A 17,389-nucleotide genomic window follows, 5' to 3' on the forward strand; every position below is an offset into this window, starting at 1 on the left:
ATTGAGACCATACTTTGTGCAGAGCGTTGGTGCTGCCTAAGCAGTCTCTTTGGCTATTGGGCACAATCCTGGCGGGTCACCACTACGACACAGGATGCCAGCAAGCTGGCACTCATTTTGCCGACCTCGGAAGGATGACAGGCTGAGTCAACCCCACCTGGTGTTCAGGAGCAAACAAGGCTTAAACTCAGGACCCTAAGATCCCAAACCAGCCATCCTAACCACTAAGCCAACACCAGGCTTGTTTACCAATTTATGTAGATATTTATTGATGCATTGACCAATGTGTTTCCACATTCAAGAATAGTGATGTTGCCAATGTGGGTCAATGTTTTTAATAGTAATAATGAGTGTTACAAATTCCAGAATAATGTAAGATACAGTCTCAGCACATTCTCGAGGTCCAATTGACTTGCCCGCCCACGGTGGCTGAAAAGATCTTATCATGATGATCCCAAAACAATGATTATCTCAGCGATAAATCACTTGCAGTAATTATTCTCATCAATCTTCTTTATGTAAATTCAAATTCAAACTCATACCATGGAAGAGCAGAGCCCAAAGACTGGAGCCAAAACATTTCCCCAAAGAAATGAATTGAACTGCATGCACTTGTAATGGCATTCAATTACTCTTCCAAACTTATATGTGAATGCTATCTAGTGTGGTGGAAATTTACACGGAAGAGAAAACACTTTATAGTGGAATAGGTTGTATTTTGTATAACACACGCATGGAAAGAAGGCTTGTCTCAAGTGTACAAGCAGATCTCTGACTGAGCTCGGATACGTGGTCTTTTATATGATTGGAAATGGGGAGGGGTCAAAGCATCAAAGGGGACTGGTTAATCAATACCAGTCTACAAGAAAGCTTTGTTAAACAAAAGTCCTTTAAAGAAAAGAGAAAAACAATTATACACATAATATAACATGTGAGTTAAAAGATAAAGACAGAAGAAATGTGTGCTTTGCTTCAGGGTATGCATGGACAGAAAAACTCATTTACATAGGCAAGAAAATCATTTGCACAAGGTAAATGACCTCAGCAGGCCGATAAGATTCTTGTTTTACAATCTAGATAAGATATAACTTTGCAATACAATGAGAAAGCAGAGTCAATGAGACTCGTGTTTGTACAAACTAGGTAAGACTTGCAGCTGTTGCCCAAATTCAAGGTTCACTTGGACAAATTTTGTCAAAGCATTGAAACATTATTTATTAAATCTCCCTGGCATAGTGAGTTTTAACTTTATCGTTATTATTTTAGTTAATTTTCCACACTTCCACAAACTAGAATGGATAACATGGTTTCACAGACATGCACAGATTATAAATCCTTCACAAAGATGTACCACGTCACCTGAAATAAATATTCACACAGATAAATATGGACATTAAAACAGAAAAGTCACAGATGGACAAGCACACAATACAGAATGACATTGGGAGCTCCTTTCTTGCTGATGTCAAACTGGATGGTCTGTGTGTCCTGTCTGTGAACCACCTAGTGCAGGCTGAGCAGCTGATAACAAGTGACTATCAGCTCACGGTTCCGCAGTTCCTCATGGTTAGACCTGTGGGAAGGCGAGTCTCTCCCAGCCCATCCTCCCCTCACCCCTCTGGCAGCTTCCTCCACCTCTGGCCCCAGAACAAGCCCTTTTTGCCATACAAGGTTGTGATTGCAATGAAACATGTGGCTAATATGACCTCTAAACCCTTACCTGAATTTATTTTCTGCTGATATGGAGCTTGGTTATGGTTCAACCAAGTTACTACTGAAGATCCACGCTCATATTTCAATTTCATGTGACAAGCCCTTTTGCTTTTTTACTTGCCCTTTTGCTTGTTTATCTCTTCGTGATTCACCCACTCCATCCTTGTTGCATAGCTAATCAGTTACTCTTTCTTTCAGAAATATAATCCCAACCTGCTCAGAACCTGAAACTCCAATCAAGACCATGACCTCACGAGTATATTCTTCTGCCCTTGGCCACCAATACTCTTCAAGCTCCACACTACACCTGCCACCTGGCACCAAAGTTCACTCTCAAAACAGCCCATTCAGAAGCAGCATCAGCCACCAGACAGGATTTACTCCAAACAAGACACCTTGCTTCAGATGCAGCCCAAATACTCCAAACAGGTCCTCTGTGTCTTGTCATATAGATCCTTCAATATCCTTAATACGTCAACAAAATAATCCCTTTGACAGATCTGCCACTGGCCGTGCAACTTATTCTTCTCCCTCAGCAGCCAAGCGCCAGCCTACTACTTGTCATTGTCTGTCCAATCATCCATCTGTGGTCAACACTAATTCTCCATCTTTACAACCATACCAGCTTCCTGGCTACTTGGTGAGCCCTCACGACATGCGACCTTTCACCCTATCTGCTATTGTAGACAGAGTCGATGTTCCTCCAGATGTTGGTGCAAGACCTTTTCAAACTGCATCACATTACATCAAAAGAGATATACAGGAAAATAACTGGCCGAGGGGACGTCAATTTTCTCAGAGTTACAGACATCAATGTGAGCTCACTAACAAGCAATTGAGGAAAGAAAGAAATACATTTGATGAACCAATGAAGATTCTTGATTTTAGGACAAAAGAAGTAAAAGAATGGGAAAAACAGCCAATCAAAGTGAAGTTTCAGGAAACAAGAGAAGTAAAAGACCGTCTTTCAGAAGGTATTGAATGGGGTTGTGTACAACAAAACCGGGCAAGACGAATGCATGACTTCACCCATCCCTCGAAGCAAATGGATTGTATGGTAATAAATCAACAAATTCAAGACAACCTTCCCCAAAAAAATACTGTGGTACATGTGAACACACACGAAAGAGAGGTAAATCAAAAACAGTTGCAGATGATGAATGATTTTCAGCTTACAAGAAAAAGAAAGGAAAGTCTCTGTTGACTAGTCAAGAACGAAATCCTTCAAAATAAAGTAATATCTCCCCTTTAACCACCATTACATAGCTATATGATTTGAAAAGATACAGGACGGTGGCATAAATTCCAATATGGAAGTGATAAAACAACATTAACTATTAAAATAGAAGGCATAATTGAAAATACTATGCCTCTGGTTTTACACATTCAACTTCTCAAAATAATCCTGGAAGCTATATCTGGATGTGCTTTTGAACCCATAATTGCATTTATCATCTCAATATGAAACCCAAAACTGTATGCCACAAGCTACACTTGCTAAGTTGAGTGATTTTGTGATCAGTTTCTGTATGCTTTCCAAAGAAGCATAGGAAGTATGTGCAAGAATATTGTTCAGGTACTTAATGGAATCTCAAATCTTCAATCACAACTTATTGAATTGTTTGAGAATTGTAGTTATTATTATTCTTATTTTTATCATTATTATGTAATTTTCGTATTATTACAGGAGCAGGTACCCGCGGAAATTCTGCGCAATGTAAAATGTGACTTCAACAACATTGTGTAAAGAATAGTTAAATATAATTTGAATTTAATATTGTTGAGATATATGCTGTCTGAAGATGTTCTTTGATTAAATCAACCCGCCCCCCCCCCCACTCCCCACACCCACCACAAGTCCTGAACTCCCGCCACAACCTCAACTCCCACACCCTCCAAAGTCCTCAACTACTACCCCCCAAACTACAAGTCCTCAACTCCCCCCAACCCCAACAACTCAACCTGCCACTACCCCGACCAACCCCAAGTCCTCAACCTCCCCCTTACCCCACCAAACCCCAGGTCCTCAACCCCCAACCAAGTCCAAGTCATCAAACAACCCCCCCCGCCCCCATACCTCAGCCCTACCCAAACTCTCTGTTCTCCCTTCCCCATTTATTCAAGTCCTTAGCTCCCCCCTCCCTCAACACCAGGTATGCAAGCCTCCTCCCAACCTCAAGTCCTCAACTCCCCCACTCCCAATGTCTCAACCTCCCTCTTCCAACTCTCTGCCCCCCACCCCAACTCTCTGTCCTCACAATTACATGAGATTACACCATTTTGCGATTCTTCAATAAATGTGGCAGGGACTTAAGCTAAATGTACATATAAGGTCATTAGTAATGGAACAAGAATGACCACACTGTGGTCACAACATGCGACACAAAATATATATTTATTGCCTCCTCTGTCCACTCAACTCCCTCATCATTGCTCATGTCCCACATGTCTATGTGGTGAAAGCTGGATCTGAGAATAAAAAAAAATCATTACCCATGACTCAGATGAAATAGCAATCACCATTCCTTTCACGCCATGAGGTGCATCAGACTGCCAAATCAGTTTCATTGGCAAAGGAATACAGCCCTGGATGGTTATTGTGATATATGGTAATATATCAGAATGGTGATATCAAAACGAGCTGATTTGTCACAGTCATGGATTGTTTCACCCCAATGTGGGGCCGTTCAAAAATGACATGTGTTATTTTATTAGGGAGGAACGTACTGGCTTGATTAAACCTTACGAATAATTTTTATACGACATATGATGGGATTTTTCGGGGTCCCACTTCTTCAGTAACACTCGACTCAAACGAAGCCACTGAAAATCTGATGCAACAAACCCAGACAGTGTATAATCAGCAGAGACTCCAGGTCTCGTGTTTTAGGCCCGCCAGAAAACCAAGATGGCAGCATATCATTTTGTGAGGCGGCTATGGTGGGTGGAGTCAAGCGACAGATTTGGGTGTGGTCTGGCAGCTGTCCGACCAATGGGTGCACATTTTCAAATATTTGCTCCCAACAAGAATCCCATTAACAACAGCAGCAGCAATGTGTGGACCTGTGACATGCCCCAGGTAAAAAGACAAAAACTTTTATAATGATATGGGTTCTATGGTACCTGGTTGAGTAGTTGAAAACAAAATCATCAGAAAGACGAAAATCGTCAGACAAACAGAATAAGGCTATTATTGATATAAATAATTCTCTCAACAGCACTCCTGCAGCACTCTTTCAGCACTCCAACAATTAGGACAATCTCAGTTTTGAAGTCTACACACCAGTCAGGCATGAACAATTTCATCTTCTGAAGGCCACGTCCGCATCAACATTTATCTAGTCACAACTTAACAAATCTAAACTTCCAACCTGACAAAAAGGCACAACAGGGTCAGTAATTGGTCAACATCAAAAATCTGGTGTGTATCAAAGAAACACGTTCATAATTTACTAATTGCCACTTCACTGGGTCCCTTTGCTAGTATGTTTTCAAAGAGAAAACATGTGACTTGCAATTTCTGAGTTTGGGAAATAAATGAGCAACAAAGAATAATAATTTACAATATCATTTTATGTTTATCTCCTTTATATATTTGATCAATTACCTCCACCACCGAAGGTAGATGGAGGCGATGTTTTCACCCCTGTTTTTCTGTCGGTGAGCAGGGTAACTCAAAACGTAGTGGATGGATTTGGACGGAACTTGGTGGACAGGTTGGGTGTGACGAATTAATAGGAATTTGGTAAAGATCCGAATCCGGATCCGGATACGAGATTTTTTTAAATTTTGCAAGTGATTCTTCACCATTGAGAGATGCGGCTAAATACTATATATGGCAAGATATTTCAAAAAGTTGTGGAGGGTTCTGAAAATATGAGGTCGATGAGTTATGGAAGTAACAAGAACAAGCTGATTCGATTTTGGTTAAGGTTTGGATGCAGATCTGGCCTATTAAGGTAGTCAGATCCAAAATGTAAACTTCAAGCCTGGCGGAGGTATAGCGAGTGCCCACTGTTCAACCTACCGAGTGCCTTTCAAGTTTAAATTTGTATTGTTTGAGAATTTTGTGTATCATCCGGATGATTGTGAAAAGGCTTTTTACAAGATAAGGAGTTGCTAATTGTTGTGCTCTTTGTCTCTGTCAATGTCTTGCTAAAATGCAGTGATAAATAAAATTTATCAATCTTCATGAGTGTATTTTTATTCTTGAGGTTTTCATTTTTGTCAAAAAGTGATTTAAAAAAAAAAAAGCAAAAGATATTATTCAGAAATTAACTCATTACCAACGAAAGAATAATTGCCCAGCAGACAAAGGTAAATTTCTGAGCCTTGACTGTTGAACAACAAAACTAATTGGTGGTAAACAAAACTAATTGGTAATAAACTAAAACAACAAAACAAAACAAAACTAACTAACAAAACTAATAAAACTAAAAACAACAAAACTAACTAACAAAACTAAAACTAACAGTTTTTCACTTGGGAATCTTTTAATTTACAAAGACAAAGTTCACATACAATGACAAAGCAATTCCCACAACTTATCCTTTTTCACTGTCTGCAGCAGTCCCATCAAGTCCTCTTTACTTTCTGCCAACAAAGTGGTATCGTCAAAATACCTTAGATTTTTGAGACATCTTCCTCTAATTCTGAATCCAGCTTTGATGTCATCTAAGTTTGATTTCCTCATGAGATACTCACTGTACAGATTGAAGAAGCAAGGGGAGAGAATGCACCCCTATCTAACCCCTTTTCCAATTCCAAACCATTCTGTCTCTCCAGACTCTGTCCTTGCTGTAGTTTCTTGTTTAGTGTACAATCTTCTGATGAGACATTTCAGGTTCTCTGACATCCACGTTTCTGTCAGCATAATCCACATCAACTCGTGCTCACAAAATCAAAAGCTTTGCTATCTTATAAATATTTTCAAGTGTTTGTGTGTTTGTTTGTGCATGTGCGCATTTGTATGTTATTCGTTCACGGCTGAACCGTAGCACCTGACTCCAACAAAACTAATTGGTGGTAACCTACAGTTTTGCCCCTGGGACTTCCTAACTACAACTGCTTTTTCGTCTTTCTATGGTGAGCAAATCTATGAATTTACAAAGATAAATTGTAGAGAAACAGGAAGATGAAAAAAGACAAATGAGCAAATTTTTTTGTGTACATTGTCGAGGCTCAAGTGAGAGCGAACACACAACTCACAACAAGGGGGCAGAAAACAAGAGGGGCTGGAGAAGGAAGGACAAAACAGTGGGGAACAAATAAATTAGGAGATCTGTGGAAGGGAGAGGGATGGGGCGGTGAACACTGGGTATACAAAATGGACACTACAGGGACTTTCAGGAAGGAAAGCAGGGAATTTGAAGGAGGTAGATTTGGGGTGGATTAACAGGGGAAGAAAAGATCGTGGTTTTGGATGGGGAAAGATAAGAGATGGTGGTGAACAGCTGTTTTTAAGGCCTGTAGGGAAGAATGGGATTGAAGAGAGTGAGGGAGTTCATTCCAAAGGTGGGAAAAAAGGAGGAATGAAAGAAAAAAAAGGAATGAAGGTAAAGGTGAGCAGTGATTCGTGATTTTGGTAGGTTTACGAGAAGGGGGCTGCTGGCGGACCTTTAGCGTCATGCGAAAATATGTGGAGGGGGGTACGTCGAAGACAGAGCAGTGGGGGGGGGTGAGATGTGAGAGGAGACAGTAGAAGACAGAAAGACCACCGATCTGCCTGCCGTGAGAGAGTGAGATGCCCAAAGACTCAACCTCACTGCGGGAGATACCAATAATTTTAAATGCCTTGGTTTTCACAGTGTGAAGCAGAGAAAGGTGAGAGGCGGGAGCACCAGCCCTGAGGGGAGAGCAGTACTCCATCAGGCTGTGCCCGAAAGCTTTGTATGTGGTCAGGAGCTCAGGTGGGCCGAGGAAGGACTTTGCACGACGGAGGATTCCCAGTTGGCGACTGGCTTTGGAGGCCAGGGTGAAATGTGGCTTTCCCATGAAAGATCATGGCAGATAGTGAGACCCAGAAGCTTGAATTAAAGGACTTCTTCCAGCAGATTGTTGAGAAAGTAGATGCGGGCTGAGGAGGGGGTGGGGGGGGGGTGTTCCAAATGGTCCTTTTGGAGAGACAAAGTGAGAGTGTGAGATTTGTCAGGATTGAAAGACATGTTCCACATGTTGGACCAGTTTGTGATTTTATGCAGATCTGCAGGGAGCGACGAAGCTGCTGCTTGCTGGTCTGAGGGATGACAGATGGTGCGGCAGTGGATGGAGTCATCAGCAAAGCGATATAGAGGATTTTCCTGAGAGTCGGAGAGATCATTGATAAAAACCAGAAAAAGAACAGGGCCCAGAACGCTACCTTTAGGAACTCCAGCCTGGACAGGAAGGGTTGATGAAAGAACTCCATTTAGGGCCACACGTTGACTGTGACAGGAGAGGAAGTGTGCGATCCATGAGTGGAGATGGCCTTGGATACCATAGGGAGAGAGTTTGGTGAGCAGGGCAGGGTGCCCGACTGTGTCAAAGGCACGTGATATGTCTCGGGATATGGCTCTAATTTCATGTCTGGCATTGAGGACCCCCATTCATTGTTGGGATAGCAGAAGCAGAATATCCAGGGTAGAGTGACCTTGTCTGAAACCAAATTGATAATCGGAAATCAAGCCATTGGAGAAGAGGAAGGATTTTATGTCTGAAGCAATGATGGATTCCATAACCTTGCTGATGATTGGGAGAAGGCTGATTGGTCTGTAGTTGCAGGGATCTGTTTTTGCACCTTTTTTATGCAGGGAAGTAATGTTTGCTGATTTCCAAGCAGATGGCAGATGACCTTGAGCAAAGGAGAGGGAGAATAGAACAGAGAGAGGGTGAGCAAGAGCAGAGGAGCAGGTTTTTAGGACACGTGGGCTGATGCCTTCTGGACCAGTTGCAGAATCTGAGTCGAGGTTTAACAGCAAGCTCTCCACCTTGTCAGGAGAAAAGGAGACAGAGTCCAGGGACAGTTGGGTGCGACTGGGTAAGGTGGGTAGAGAAAGCAATGGGTTTCGGACACAAGATTTAGATGCAAACACCGAGTTTAGGCATTCAGCCTTTTCACGTGCGGTATCAGCAGCGTGGTCATTTGAGGTAAGGGAGGGGATGGAGGGGGAACATACACCAGAAACAGATTTGATTAGACACCACCAGGATTTGGAGGAGGGAGAGAGGTTTGAGAGTTCAGACTTGAAATTATAAAGATGTTTTCTGGCTCTCGTGAGGGTAGACACACAATTGTTCCAAGCTTTATGGAAGCTACTGAGATTACCGTCAGTTGGGTTTGCTTTCCATGAGGCAAAGGTGAGTTGTTTCAGGACAACTGCCTCGCCACAAACTTCAGTGAACCAAGGGCGGGAGGAAGGGTAGGACAACTGAAGACTGTGCTGTACTGGCCTGCGGGGGCAGAGCAATGCGGGGAGCATTGTGGAGGCATGGAGGAGTGGTTTTGGGGGGTCACGTGCCTGCAAGGGATATAGGTGTTCGGCCGCCTGAGGCGTTGTGTAGTCTGTAGTAGTGTGCATTCGGATGGGCAATAAACAGTGTTCGACAATCCTCATGACTATCCGAGTCCCGCTGCCCTCCGGACACTACAGTGGCGACGAGTCTGTTTCGGATCGGCGTGTGCAAAGTGCCTGGGTTGCGTCGGTATTGACTTGGAGTCCTTGGCCGGGGCGATTGGATCGCTGCAGCGAGTAACTCAGCGCAACTCGCGCGGTTCGAGTTCGACACCGGGCGAGGGTCCCAGGGAAGCGCATCGTGAGTTTCGCGCGCACGGCTTCGGTGCGGGTCGAGTCCTGCAGCCTGACGTCCCGCCGGCGCCTGCGAGTCACGTTGAATGGACGACGGCCGCGCTCGGAGTTCATTTTATTTCTGCTTTGCAAGCCTCGGGAATGGTTTCTGCGATGCCACGGCTAAAAGACGAGGACATGAAGTTCAGCTCAGACGCGGCGTCGGCTGTCGCACAAGCTCTGAGGAATGTCCGGGGTCTCGATGGTCGGTGCGCAGCAGATGATCCGGAGGTCAGCGCGATGTTCCAGGCGCGCACAGCCGCACGCACGGTCTTCGGCGCGGGTCTTGACCGAGCGTTGCAATGCAGTCAGTCGGACGGCGGTCTGAGCACTCGGGGACGTCTACGGTGTGTGTGCCGAGAGTCAGTGCTCATCATAACGGTCATGGATGGTGGTGTGCGAAGCGACCCCTACGTCCCGGGTCGAGACCTACTGCCGGTACGGTGTTTTGTGCATGGCGTACACTTTTACACCCCGGGTCGAGTCTTTCAGCCTGGGCCTAGCGATCCCGGAGCTGGAGATGCTGCCGATGTCGAACCTGTTTTCAATTGGTCCGAAGGTGACAAGACCAATGACAGTGGAGGTCAAGATGATCGGGGCACTGATGCTGCCGATGTTGAACCTGTTTTCAATTGGTCCGAAGGTGACAAGACTAATGACAGTGGAGGTCGAGATAATCGGGGCACTGATGCTGCCGATGTTGAACCTGTTTTCAATTGGTCCGAAGGTGACAAGACCAATGCCAGTGGAGGTCGAGATGATCGGGGCACTGATCGTGTGTCAAGTTGAGTCCGCTTGTGCTACCCTCGCATTGCACACGTATACCGGTGAAGCGCTACCGGCGGTTGGCAGGGCACACGTCTTGGTCGCCCATCAGGGTCAGCAGGTTGCGCTCCCGCGGTTCGTGGTGCGAGGGGAGGGGCTCGTGGTTCCTGTTTCGGAGTTCGTACCTCCAGGTGCACCTGTGCCTCCTTCGAGACCCGAGGGCGAGGTTCTGGTGGCAGGAACCGCGACGATGCAACATGGGCTGCCGTTCATTGCTTCCGGCGACGACGATGTGCGGGTCTGGAGCAACGGGAGCCATGTCAGCGGTGACGGGCTCTCGCGCTCCCGCTACGCTCGTGGTACGGTGCACACCCGTGCCGTTCAGGCGATTTCAGCGGGGGATTGGAGCGTTCGTCGTGCAACTCAGTTTTGAGCACCTGTCCATTGCTTTGAAATTCAACTCGCTCACATCGACACGTTATATGGTGTGATGGGGTAGAGGGCTGAGTTATGGGCCGGATGACACCAACGGCATTAGGGTTGCGGGTAGCAGATGGAGCACGGTTCCTTTTGTGCCGTCTCGTCTGGGTTTTGGTGCACGGCCGCCTGATTAATGCCATTTTTGGCTCTGGTTGTTTTCTGTGTGGTGGTGCCTATGCTTTTTGATTATTATCTGTATCATGTCATGGTAATCTGTGCCGATTATGGTTATTATTATGATGGTCATTTTATAATAATAGTTTTAGGAGGAAGGAGTGTGGTGCACTGGCCTGCGGGGGCAGGGCAATGCTGGAAGCGTTGTGGAGGCATGGAGGAGTGGTTTTGGGGGGGTCACGTGCCTGCAAGGGATATAGGTGTTCGCGCTGCCTGAGGCGTTGTGTAGTCTGTAGTAGTGTGCATTCGGACGGGCAATAAACAGTGTTAGACAATCCTCACGACTATCCGTGTCCCGCTGCCCTCCGGACACTACAAAGACGAGAGGAGATAAATCTGTGCATGAGGGAGAGCAAGTTTCTTTGAAAGAATTCACAGGATGAGTTGATGTTGGAGAAGGTAGTGATGGGAGATCAGTCTAGAAGTTTGATGGCTGCTTGGAGACTCTGCCCATCAGACTGAGTGAAATGCCAGACTCAACGGCGCTGAGGTGGTTCTCTAATAACACCAAGAGAGATGTCTCCTTTGAGAAGCACGTGGTCAGAAGAACCGATTGGAGCAGGGGAAGAACAGCAGATATTTTCAGGGAAATTTGTCAAAATCAGATCCAGAAGAGATAGAGGACCATTAGTTGAGATCCGGGTCGGGAAGTTGACTGATTGAGTCAGTCCCAATGAGTCGCAGAAGTCTTTTGCTGAAGTGCCATGGCAGGTCAGAGAGGTATCCACACCCAGCCAACTGGCACGATGACAATTGAAGTCACCTGTGAGGTGAGGAAGTGAGGAATGTGTGTGAGGAAGAGAGAGTTCGGATGAGAGGATAGAAGTTGGTCCATGTTTTCGGATAGTGAGGTGTAGATGGAGTCATCACTGTTTGGTGGACGGTACAGTACACAGATAAACATGAGGTGGGAGTGGAGGGGTAGCCGTAGCCAGAGGTATTCCTGGGTGTGGGGGAGTGAGGGCAGTGCATGGAGAGTGAGGAATAGAGTCTTTGATGAAGAGAGCAACTCCTCCACCAGGACGAGGCTCAGGTCTGTCATACCGGAGGAGGGAGTAACCAGGGAGAGATACTTGGGAGTCAGAGACGTCTTGAGAGAGAAAAGTTTTTGTTAGGCAGATTTTGTTTGGTTTGTCAGTCGCAAACTGTATCGAAAGATCTGTAAGGTTTGAGTGAAGACCCTGGATATTTGAGGTCCACACTGTTAATGAAGAGGGAGGGGAGGAGGCTTTGGTTGCAGGGGAGGGGAGGGTTGGGTCGGATATGGGAGGAGGGGGGAAGGTGAGGAGAGTTGTTGAAAGAGTGTGGGTGATTGCAGAAGAGCGAGGGGAGGGGACCGGATGAGGAGAAGAAAAGGCTCTGTGGTGCTGGGATGAGGTACAATAGGGAGTAATAAGAGAGGGGGCAGAAGGCAGTTGAAGATTTGAGGAGGTGGAGTGATGAGATGATGGAGAGAGGACAAAGGAAAGAGGCAGCTTTGTGGATGTGAGGTGGGGCAACGTTGAGAAGGGTGAGTGAGGAGGGTGAATGGTGGGAGAAGGGTGAGTGGGGAGAGTTTAGGGAGAAAGGTGAGGGGGGAGTTTTGAGAAAGGTGAGAGGGAAGCTTGGAGGGGGAATGGTTGCTTTGAGAGGGAGGGTGAGAGGGATGGAGGACAAGGGTTTATTCTCGAACGCGCAACAAATAGACAGACACAAGCAATCTTATTAAATAGGGGTTTCATGAACATAAATCAAGTATTCATAAGAGGAACAAATCAAAGCATAATAAGGAAAATAAATCAAAGCATGAGGTAATGAAACATGAGGTAATTTACACCCTAATGTCGAGGAACCTCCACACACAGTTACAAAAATGGACAAGGGGAAAAGATAAAACAAAAAAAAAAAATCCCTCCTTTATTCTGGCACTTAGCTTCATCCAGAGATGATCCTTTTTGGACCTGGCGTCATCGACACTACATCATTACTGCATGGGAAAACACATCCGAAAATGGTGCCAAGCCGCTCTCCAGGCGGGAAATGTACGTGAGGTATTTGTGCGGAGATATTCAACGCCAGGGCTCAGAAGCCGCCGTGCAACTTCTTTTGGCAAGAAAATATGCCGACAGTTCCTCTCTTAAACCAGGTCCGTTCACCATGATCGCCCACCTCTTCCTCGACCATACGACGAGATGATTTCTGAAGCCCCGTGATAAGGCCACGAAGCACGCTCTTCTTCCCTCCTCAGAAACGTACACGCTTCATGACTCAGCCGAACATTCAATGGCTCACGTTGTGCTTCAGCGCACGAACAAATTTGCCTCAGCACAAGCACGAGAATTGTGCAGCCTTCTTCACCGTATCGAGGGGAAGCCAGCGAGCGAGATCAATTTGTCTCCAATTGTGTACCTCACACAACTCTCCTCTCCCCAAACCTGACATCACGCCCATCCATCATCCACCCCGTGGACCTGGTTTTCGAGTTGTCATTCCTGTAGGTGGGGCTTTTCCCTGATTGGAACGTTTGGTTCGGTTGTTGTTGTTGTTGGTGTTGTTTTCAGGACATGATTCCTATTATCGCCGGTCCTGTAAATGCAAAAACATAAGGAAAGGTCACGGGGGAAATCACATTCTGGGAGAAATTAGTCTTAAACCCTGCCTAATTAACACAGCACTGCCCCCTCCCCCCATGCAGTGACACGTAATAATCTTAAACTGACAGTTTCCCTTCTTAATTACATCGAGATGTCTTCTGCTCATCAACGGACCATGCGACTCTGTACAATCCTACCTCTGCTATGAAGTTCCTCCATCTTCCCCAAAAACATAACTATATTATTATTATATACATATAGATATAAATATGGAGTCGTGTCAAATTATACAATCATCATATTTCTTAACAGCAAAGATATTGCGACATATTTCTTAACAGAAAAGATCTATCTATAATTCCAGCAATGTGTGTGTGTGTGTGTGTGTGTGTGTGTGTGTGTGTGTGTGTGTGTGTGTGTGTGTGTGTGTGTGTGTGTGTGTGTGTGTGTGTGTGTGTCTGTGACCGCTGTTTCTCGACAACCACTGGTCCGATCTAATTGAAACTTGCCAGGAATATTGCTGGGACCCTGAGGATGTGCCTTTTCAAGGTTTGATATTAATCGGACAAGTGCTTCCCAAGTTATGGCCATTTATTTACCAAACCAATGACAGGGCACGTTGCTATGATATCACAATTGACGTCACAATTCTTTTTTTTTTTCCTTTTTTTTTTGCACGTACGGCCACGCACGTACGGACCCGCACTAGTAATTAATAATTGAGACATTGGGCACAAAACGATACATAACACGATATTCAAAAAATCGATGGATGGGTTATGACAAAACCTGCTGGATGAGTTGGGTATGTGACAAGATCGAAAGGGTGGGTACGCAGAATCTGTGACGTCAACTTTTCGGGCTGACTTTAAATTTTTTTTTGATAGGAAAGGCTAAAGTAAATAAATCACCTGACGTGTTCATTCCACCGTTGCTGAGCACGTGGTTCCTTGGGAAAACGATGCTAATAGCTGCAGGTATGACTCTCAGCACGGTGATTACAATCTGGAAGGAAACATCGTGCGCACCACCTCCACAAAGCTCGGGTGGCCATATTGTGGCGATTGTGACGAACCAGGCCGTGCGTTGTCATGCCAACGTGACGTCACACCTCGGAGCTCTGACTGGGTTGTTTTCATGATTTGTTTGTGCATTTGTAAAAAAAAAAAAAACAAGAAAAATTGAAAAGACAAATTAATAACGATATTATTATCTGTTCACGTGAATTCAAAATAGGCCGATACCTCGTGTAAGTTAAAATATAAATCATTCCGTCACGATGTTATATTTAGTGGCGGTGTATTGGTACGGCGGCGGTGTATATTTTTTTTAAATCGCCGATTTCCCTTCTTTTTCCTCCCCCCTCATTATGTGCAGTAATTGTCACACAATAGTTTGACAGATGTATATACCTAATACGGAATTCTAATTAACTATTTCATACATGATCCATGAACGTGGTTCACTCGGTATTTTTTTGTACACCCATGTACAGTATTTTGCGACACTTCACGGCAGTTACTTCACGTGTTTTACAGTTTTACTTCCATCGAACGTGTTCCATTTATCATTGCCGGTGAAACGAACTGTTTGAATGTTTTTATCGAAGTCTTTTCCTTTTTTTAGCGTTGATTTAACTTCCTACAAACTCTCCGATGCCGAGGAAAAAAGGCCAAGCGGAGCCGGAGTGGCGAGAGGAAGCAGATGATGATGAACGTGACATCCAAACGGAGATCGCACAGAGTGAGTGCAGTGATCTTTCAACGAGTGTGTTCAGTCACCAAGCTTCTCGGAGAGCACTCGCCAAGTGGCTTAAGCACTCGAGCAAGCGACTCCGTTCGAAACCGCCGCCCCTCTATCCCCACACACTCCTGCCCCCTCCACCCCTACACACTCCTGCCCCCTCCACCCCTACACACTCCTGCCCCCTCCACCCCTACACACTCCTGCCCCTCCACCCCTACACACTCCTGCCCCTCCACCCCTACACACTCCCGCCCCCTCCACCCCTACACACTCCTGCCCCTCCACCCCTACACACTCCTGCCCCTCCACCCCTACACACTCCTGCCCCTCCACCCCTACACACTCCTGCCCCCCTCCACCCTACACACACTCCCTGCCCCCCCTCCACCCCTACACACTCCTGCCCCTCCACCCCTACACACTCCCTGCCCCTCCACCCCCTACACACTCCTGCCCCTCCACCCCTACACACTCCTGCCCCTCCACCCCTACACACTCCTGCCCCTCCACCCCTACACACTCCTGCCCCTCCACCCCTACACACTCCTGCCCCTCCACCCCTACACACTCCCTGCCCCCTCCACCCCTACACACCTCTCTGCCCCTCCACCCCTACACACTCCTGCCCCTCCACCCCTACACACTCCTGCCCCTCCACCCCTACACACTCCTGCCCCTCCACCCCTACACACTCCCTGCCCCTCCACCCCTACACACTCCCTGCCCCCTCCACCCCTACACACTCCTGCCCCTCCACCCCTACACACTCCTGCCCCTCCACCCCTACACACTCCCTGCCCCTCCACCCCTACACACTCCTGCCCCTCCACCCCTACACACTCCTGCCCTCCAACCCTACACACTCCTGCCGCCTCCACCCCTACAAACTCCTGCCCCCTCCACCCCTACAGACTCCTGCCTCCTCCACCCCCCCCACACACTCCTGCCCCCTCCACCCCTACACACTCCCTCTGCCTCCTCCAACCCGACACACTCCTGCCCCTTCACCTCCACACACTCCTGCCTCCTCCACCCTACACACTCCCTCCTGCCTCCTCCACCCCTACACACTCCCTCTGCCCCCTCCATCCCCACACACTCCTGCCCTCTCCACCCCCACACACTCCTGCCCCCTCCAGCCCCCACACACTCCTGCCCCCCTCCAGCCCCACACTCCCCTGCCCCCTCCACCCCCACACACTCCCTGCCCCCTCCACCCCCACACACTCCCCCCCCTCCACCCCTACACACTCCTGCCCCCTCCACCCCCACACACTCCTGCCCCCTCCACCCCCCACACACTCCTGCCCCCTCCACCCCCCACACACTCCTGCCCACTCCACCCCCCACACACTCCTGCCCACCCACTCACCCACAACTCCTGCCCACTCCACCCCCACACACTCCTGCCCACTCCACCCCAACACACTCCTGCCCACTCCACCCCAACACACTCCTGCCCACTCCACCCCAACACACTCCTGCCCACTCCACCCCAACACACTCCTGCCCACTCCACCCCAACACACTCCTGCCCACTCCACCCCCACACACTCCCGCCCCCTCCACCCCCACACACTCCTGCCCACTCCACCCCCACCCACTCCTGCCTCCTCCACCCCCACCCACTCCTGCCTCCTCCACCCCCACCCACTCCCTGCCCCCTCCACCCCCACACTCCTGCCCCCTCCCACCCCTACACACTCCTGCCCCCTCCACCCCTACACACTCCTGCCCCCTCCACCCCTACACACTCCTGCCCCCTCCACCCCCACACACTCCTGCCCCCTCCACCCCCACACACTCCTGCCCACTCCACCCCCACCCACTCCTGCCCCTCCACACCCACCCACTCCTGCCCCTCCACACCCACCCACTCCTGCCCCTCCACCCCACCCACTCCTGCCCCCTCCACTCCTGCCCCCTCCACTCCTTGCCCCCTCCACTCCTGCCCCCTCCACTCATGCCCCTCCACTCCTGCCCCCCTCCACTCCTGCACCGTCCACCCCCCCCCACTCGTGCCCCTTCCACTCCTGCCCCCTCCACTCCCACCCCCACCCACTCCTACCCTCCACTCCCACCCCCACCCACTCCTGCTCCCTCCACCCCACCCCC

The 17,389-nt window shown here is 47.9% G+C and overlaps 3 protein-coding genes across 6 annotated transcripts in view; 2 read left to right on the forward strand and 1 right to left on the reverse strand.

The window, feature by feature from the left end:
* Window positions 1-5,905, forward strand: part of LOC147031286 (uncharacterized) — a 40,780-nt gene extending 34,875 nt beyond the window's left edge. For both annotated transcript variants that reach the window (XM_085861156.1, XM_085861163.1), the window contains one exon: window positions 1,912-5,905. In XM_085861156.1, the coding sequence (XP_085717282.1) occupies window positions 1,912-2,917 (1,006 nt within the window). In that variant the 3' untranslated portion in view covers window positions 2,918-5,905. The remainder of the gene's footprint in view (window positions 1-1,911) is intronic.
* Window positions 1-14,601, reverse strand: part of LOC147031285 (zona pellucida-like domain-containing protein 1) — a 107,721-nt gene extending 93,120 nt beyond the window's left edge. The window contains exon 1 of the mRNA XM_085861175.1: window positions 14,440-14,601. Within this exon, the coding sequence (XP_085717301.1) occupies window positions 14,440-14,452 (13 nt within the window). The 5' untranslated portion in view covers window positions 14,453-14,601. The remainder of the gene's footprint in view (window positions 1-14,439) is intronic.
* A 296-nt stretch (window positions 14,602-14,897) lies between these two features.
* ABCF1 (ATP binding cassette subfamily F member 1) overlaps window positions 14,898-17,389 on the forward strand; it is a 130,890-nt gene continuing 128,398 nt past the window's right edge. For 2 of the 3 annotated variants that reach the window (XM_085861191.1, XM_085861201.1), the window contains exon 1: window positions 15,003-15,271. In XM_085861191.1, the coding sequence (XP_085717317.1) occupies window positions 15,184-15,271 (88 nt within the window). In that variant the 5' untranslated portion in view covers window positions 15,003-15,183. The other variant, XM_085861197.1, reaches the window with a different exon arrangement.

The sequence above is a fragment of the Eptatretus burgeri genome, chromosome 2 (genome assembly GCF_056783735.1).
Source record: "Eptatretus burgeri isolate ZD-2024b chromosome 2, Ebu_testis_v1, whole genome shotgun sequence".
Taxonomy (NCBI): Eukaryota; Metazoa; Chordata; class Myxini; order Myxiniformes; family Myxinidae; genus Eptatretus; species Eptatretus burgeri.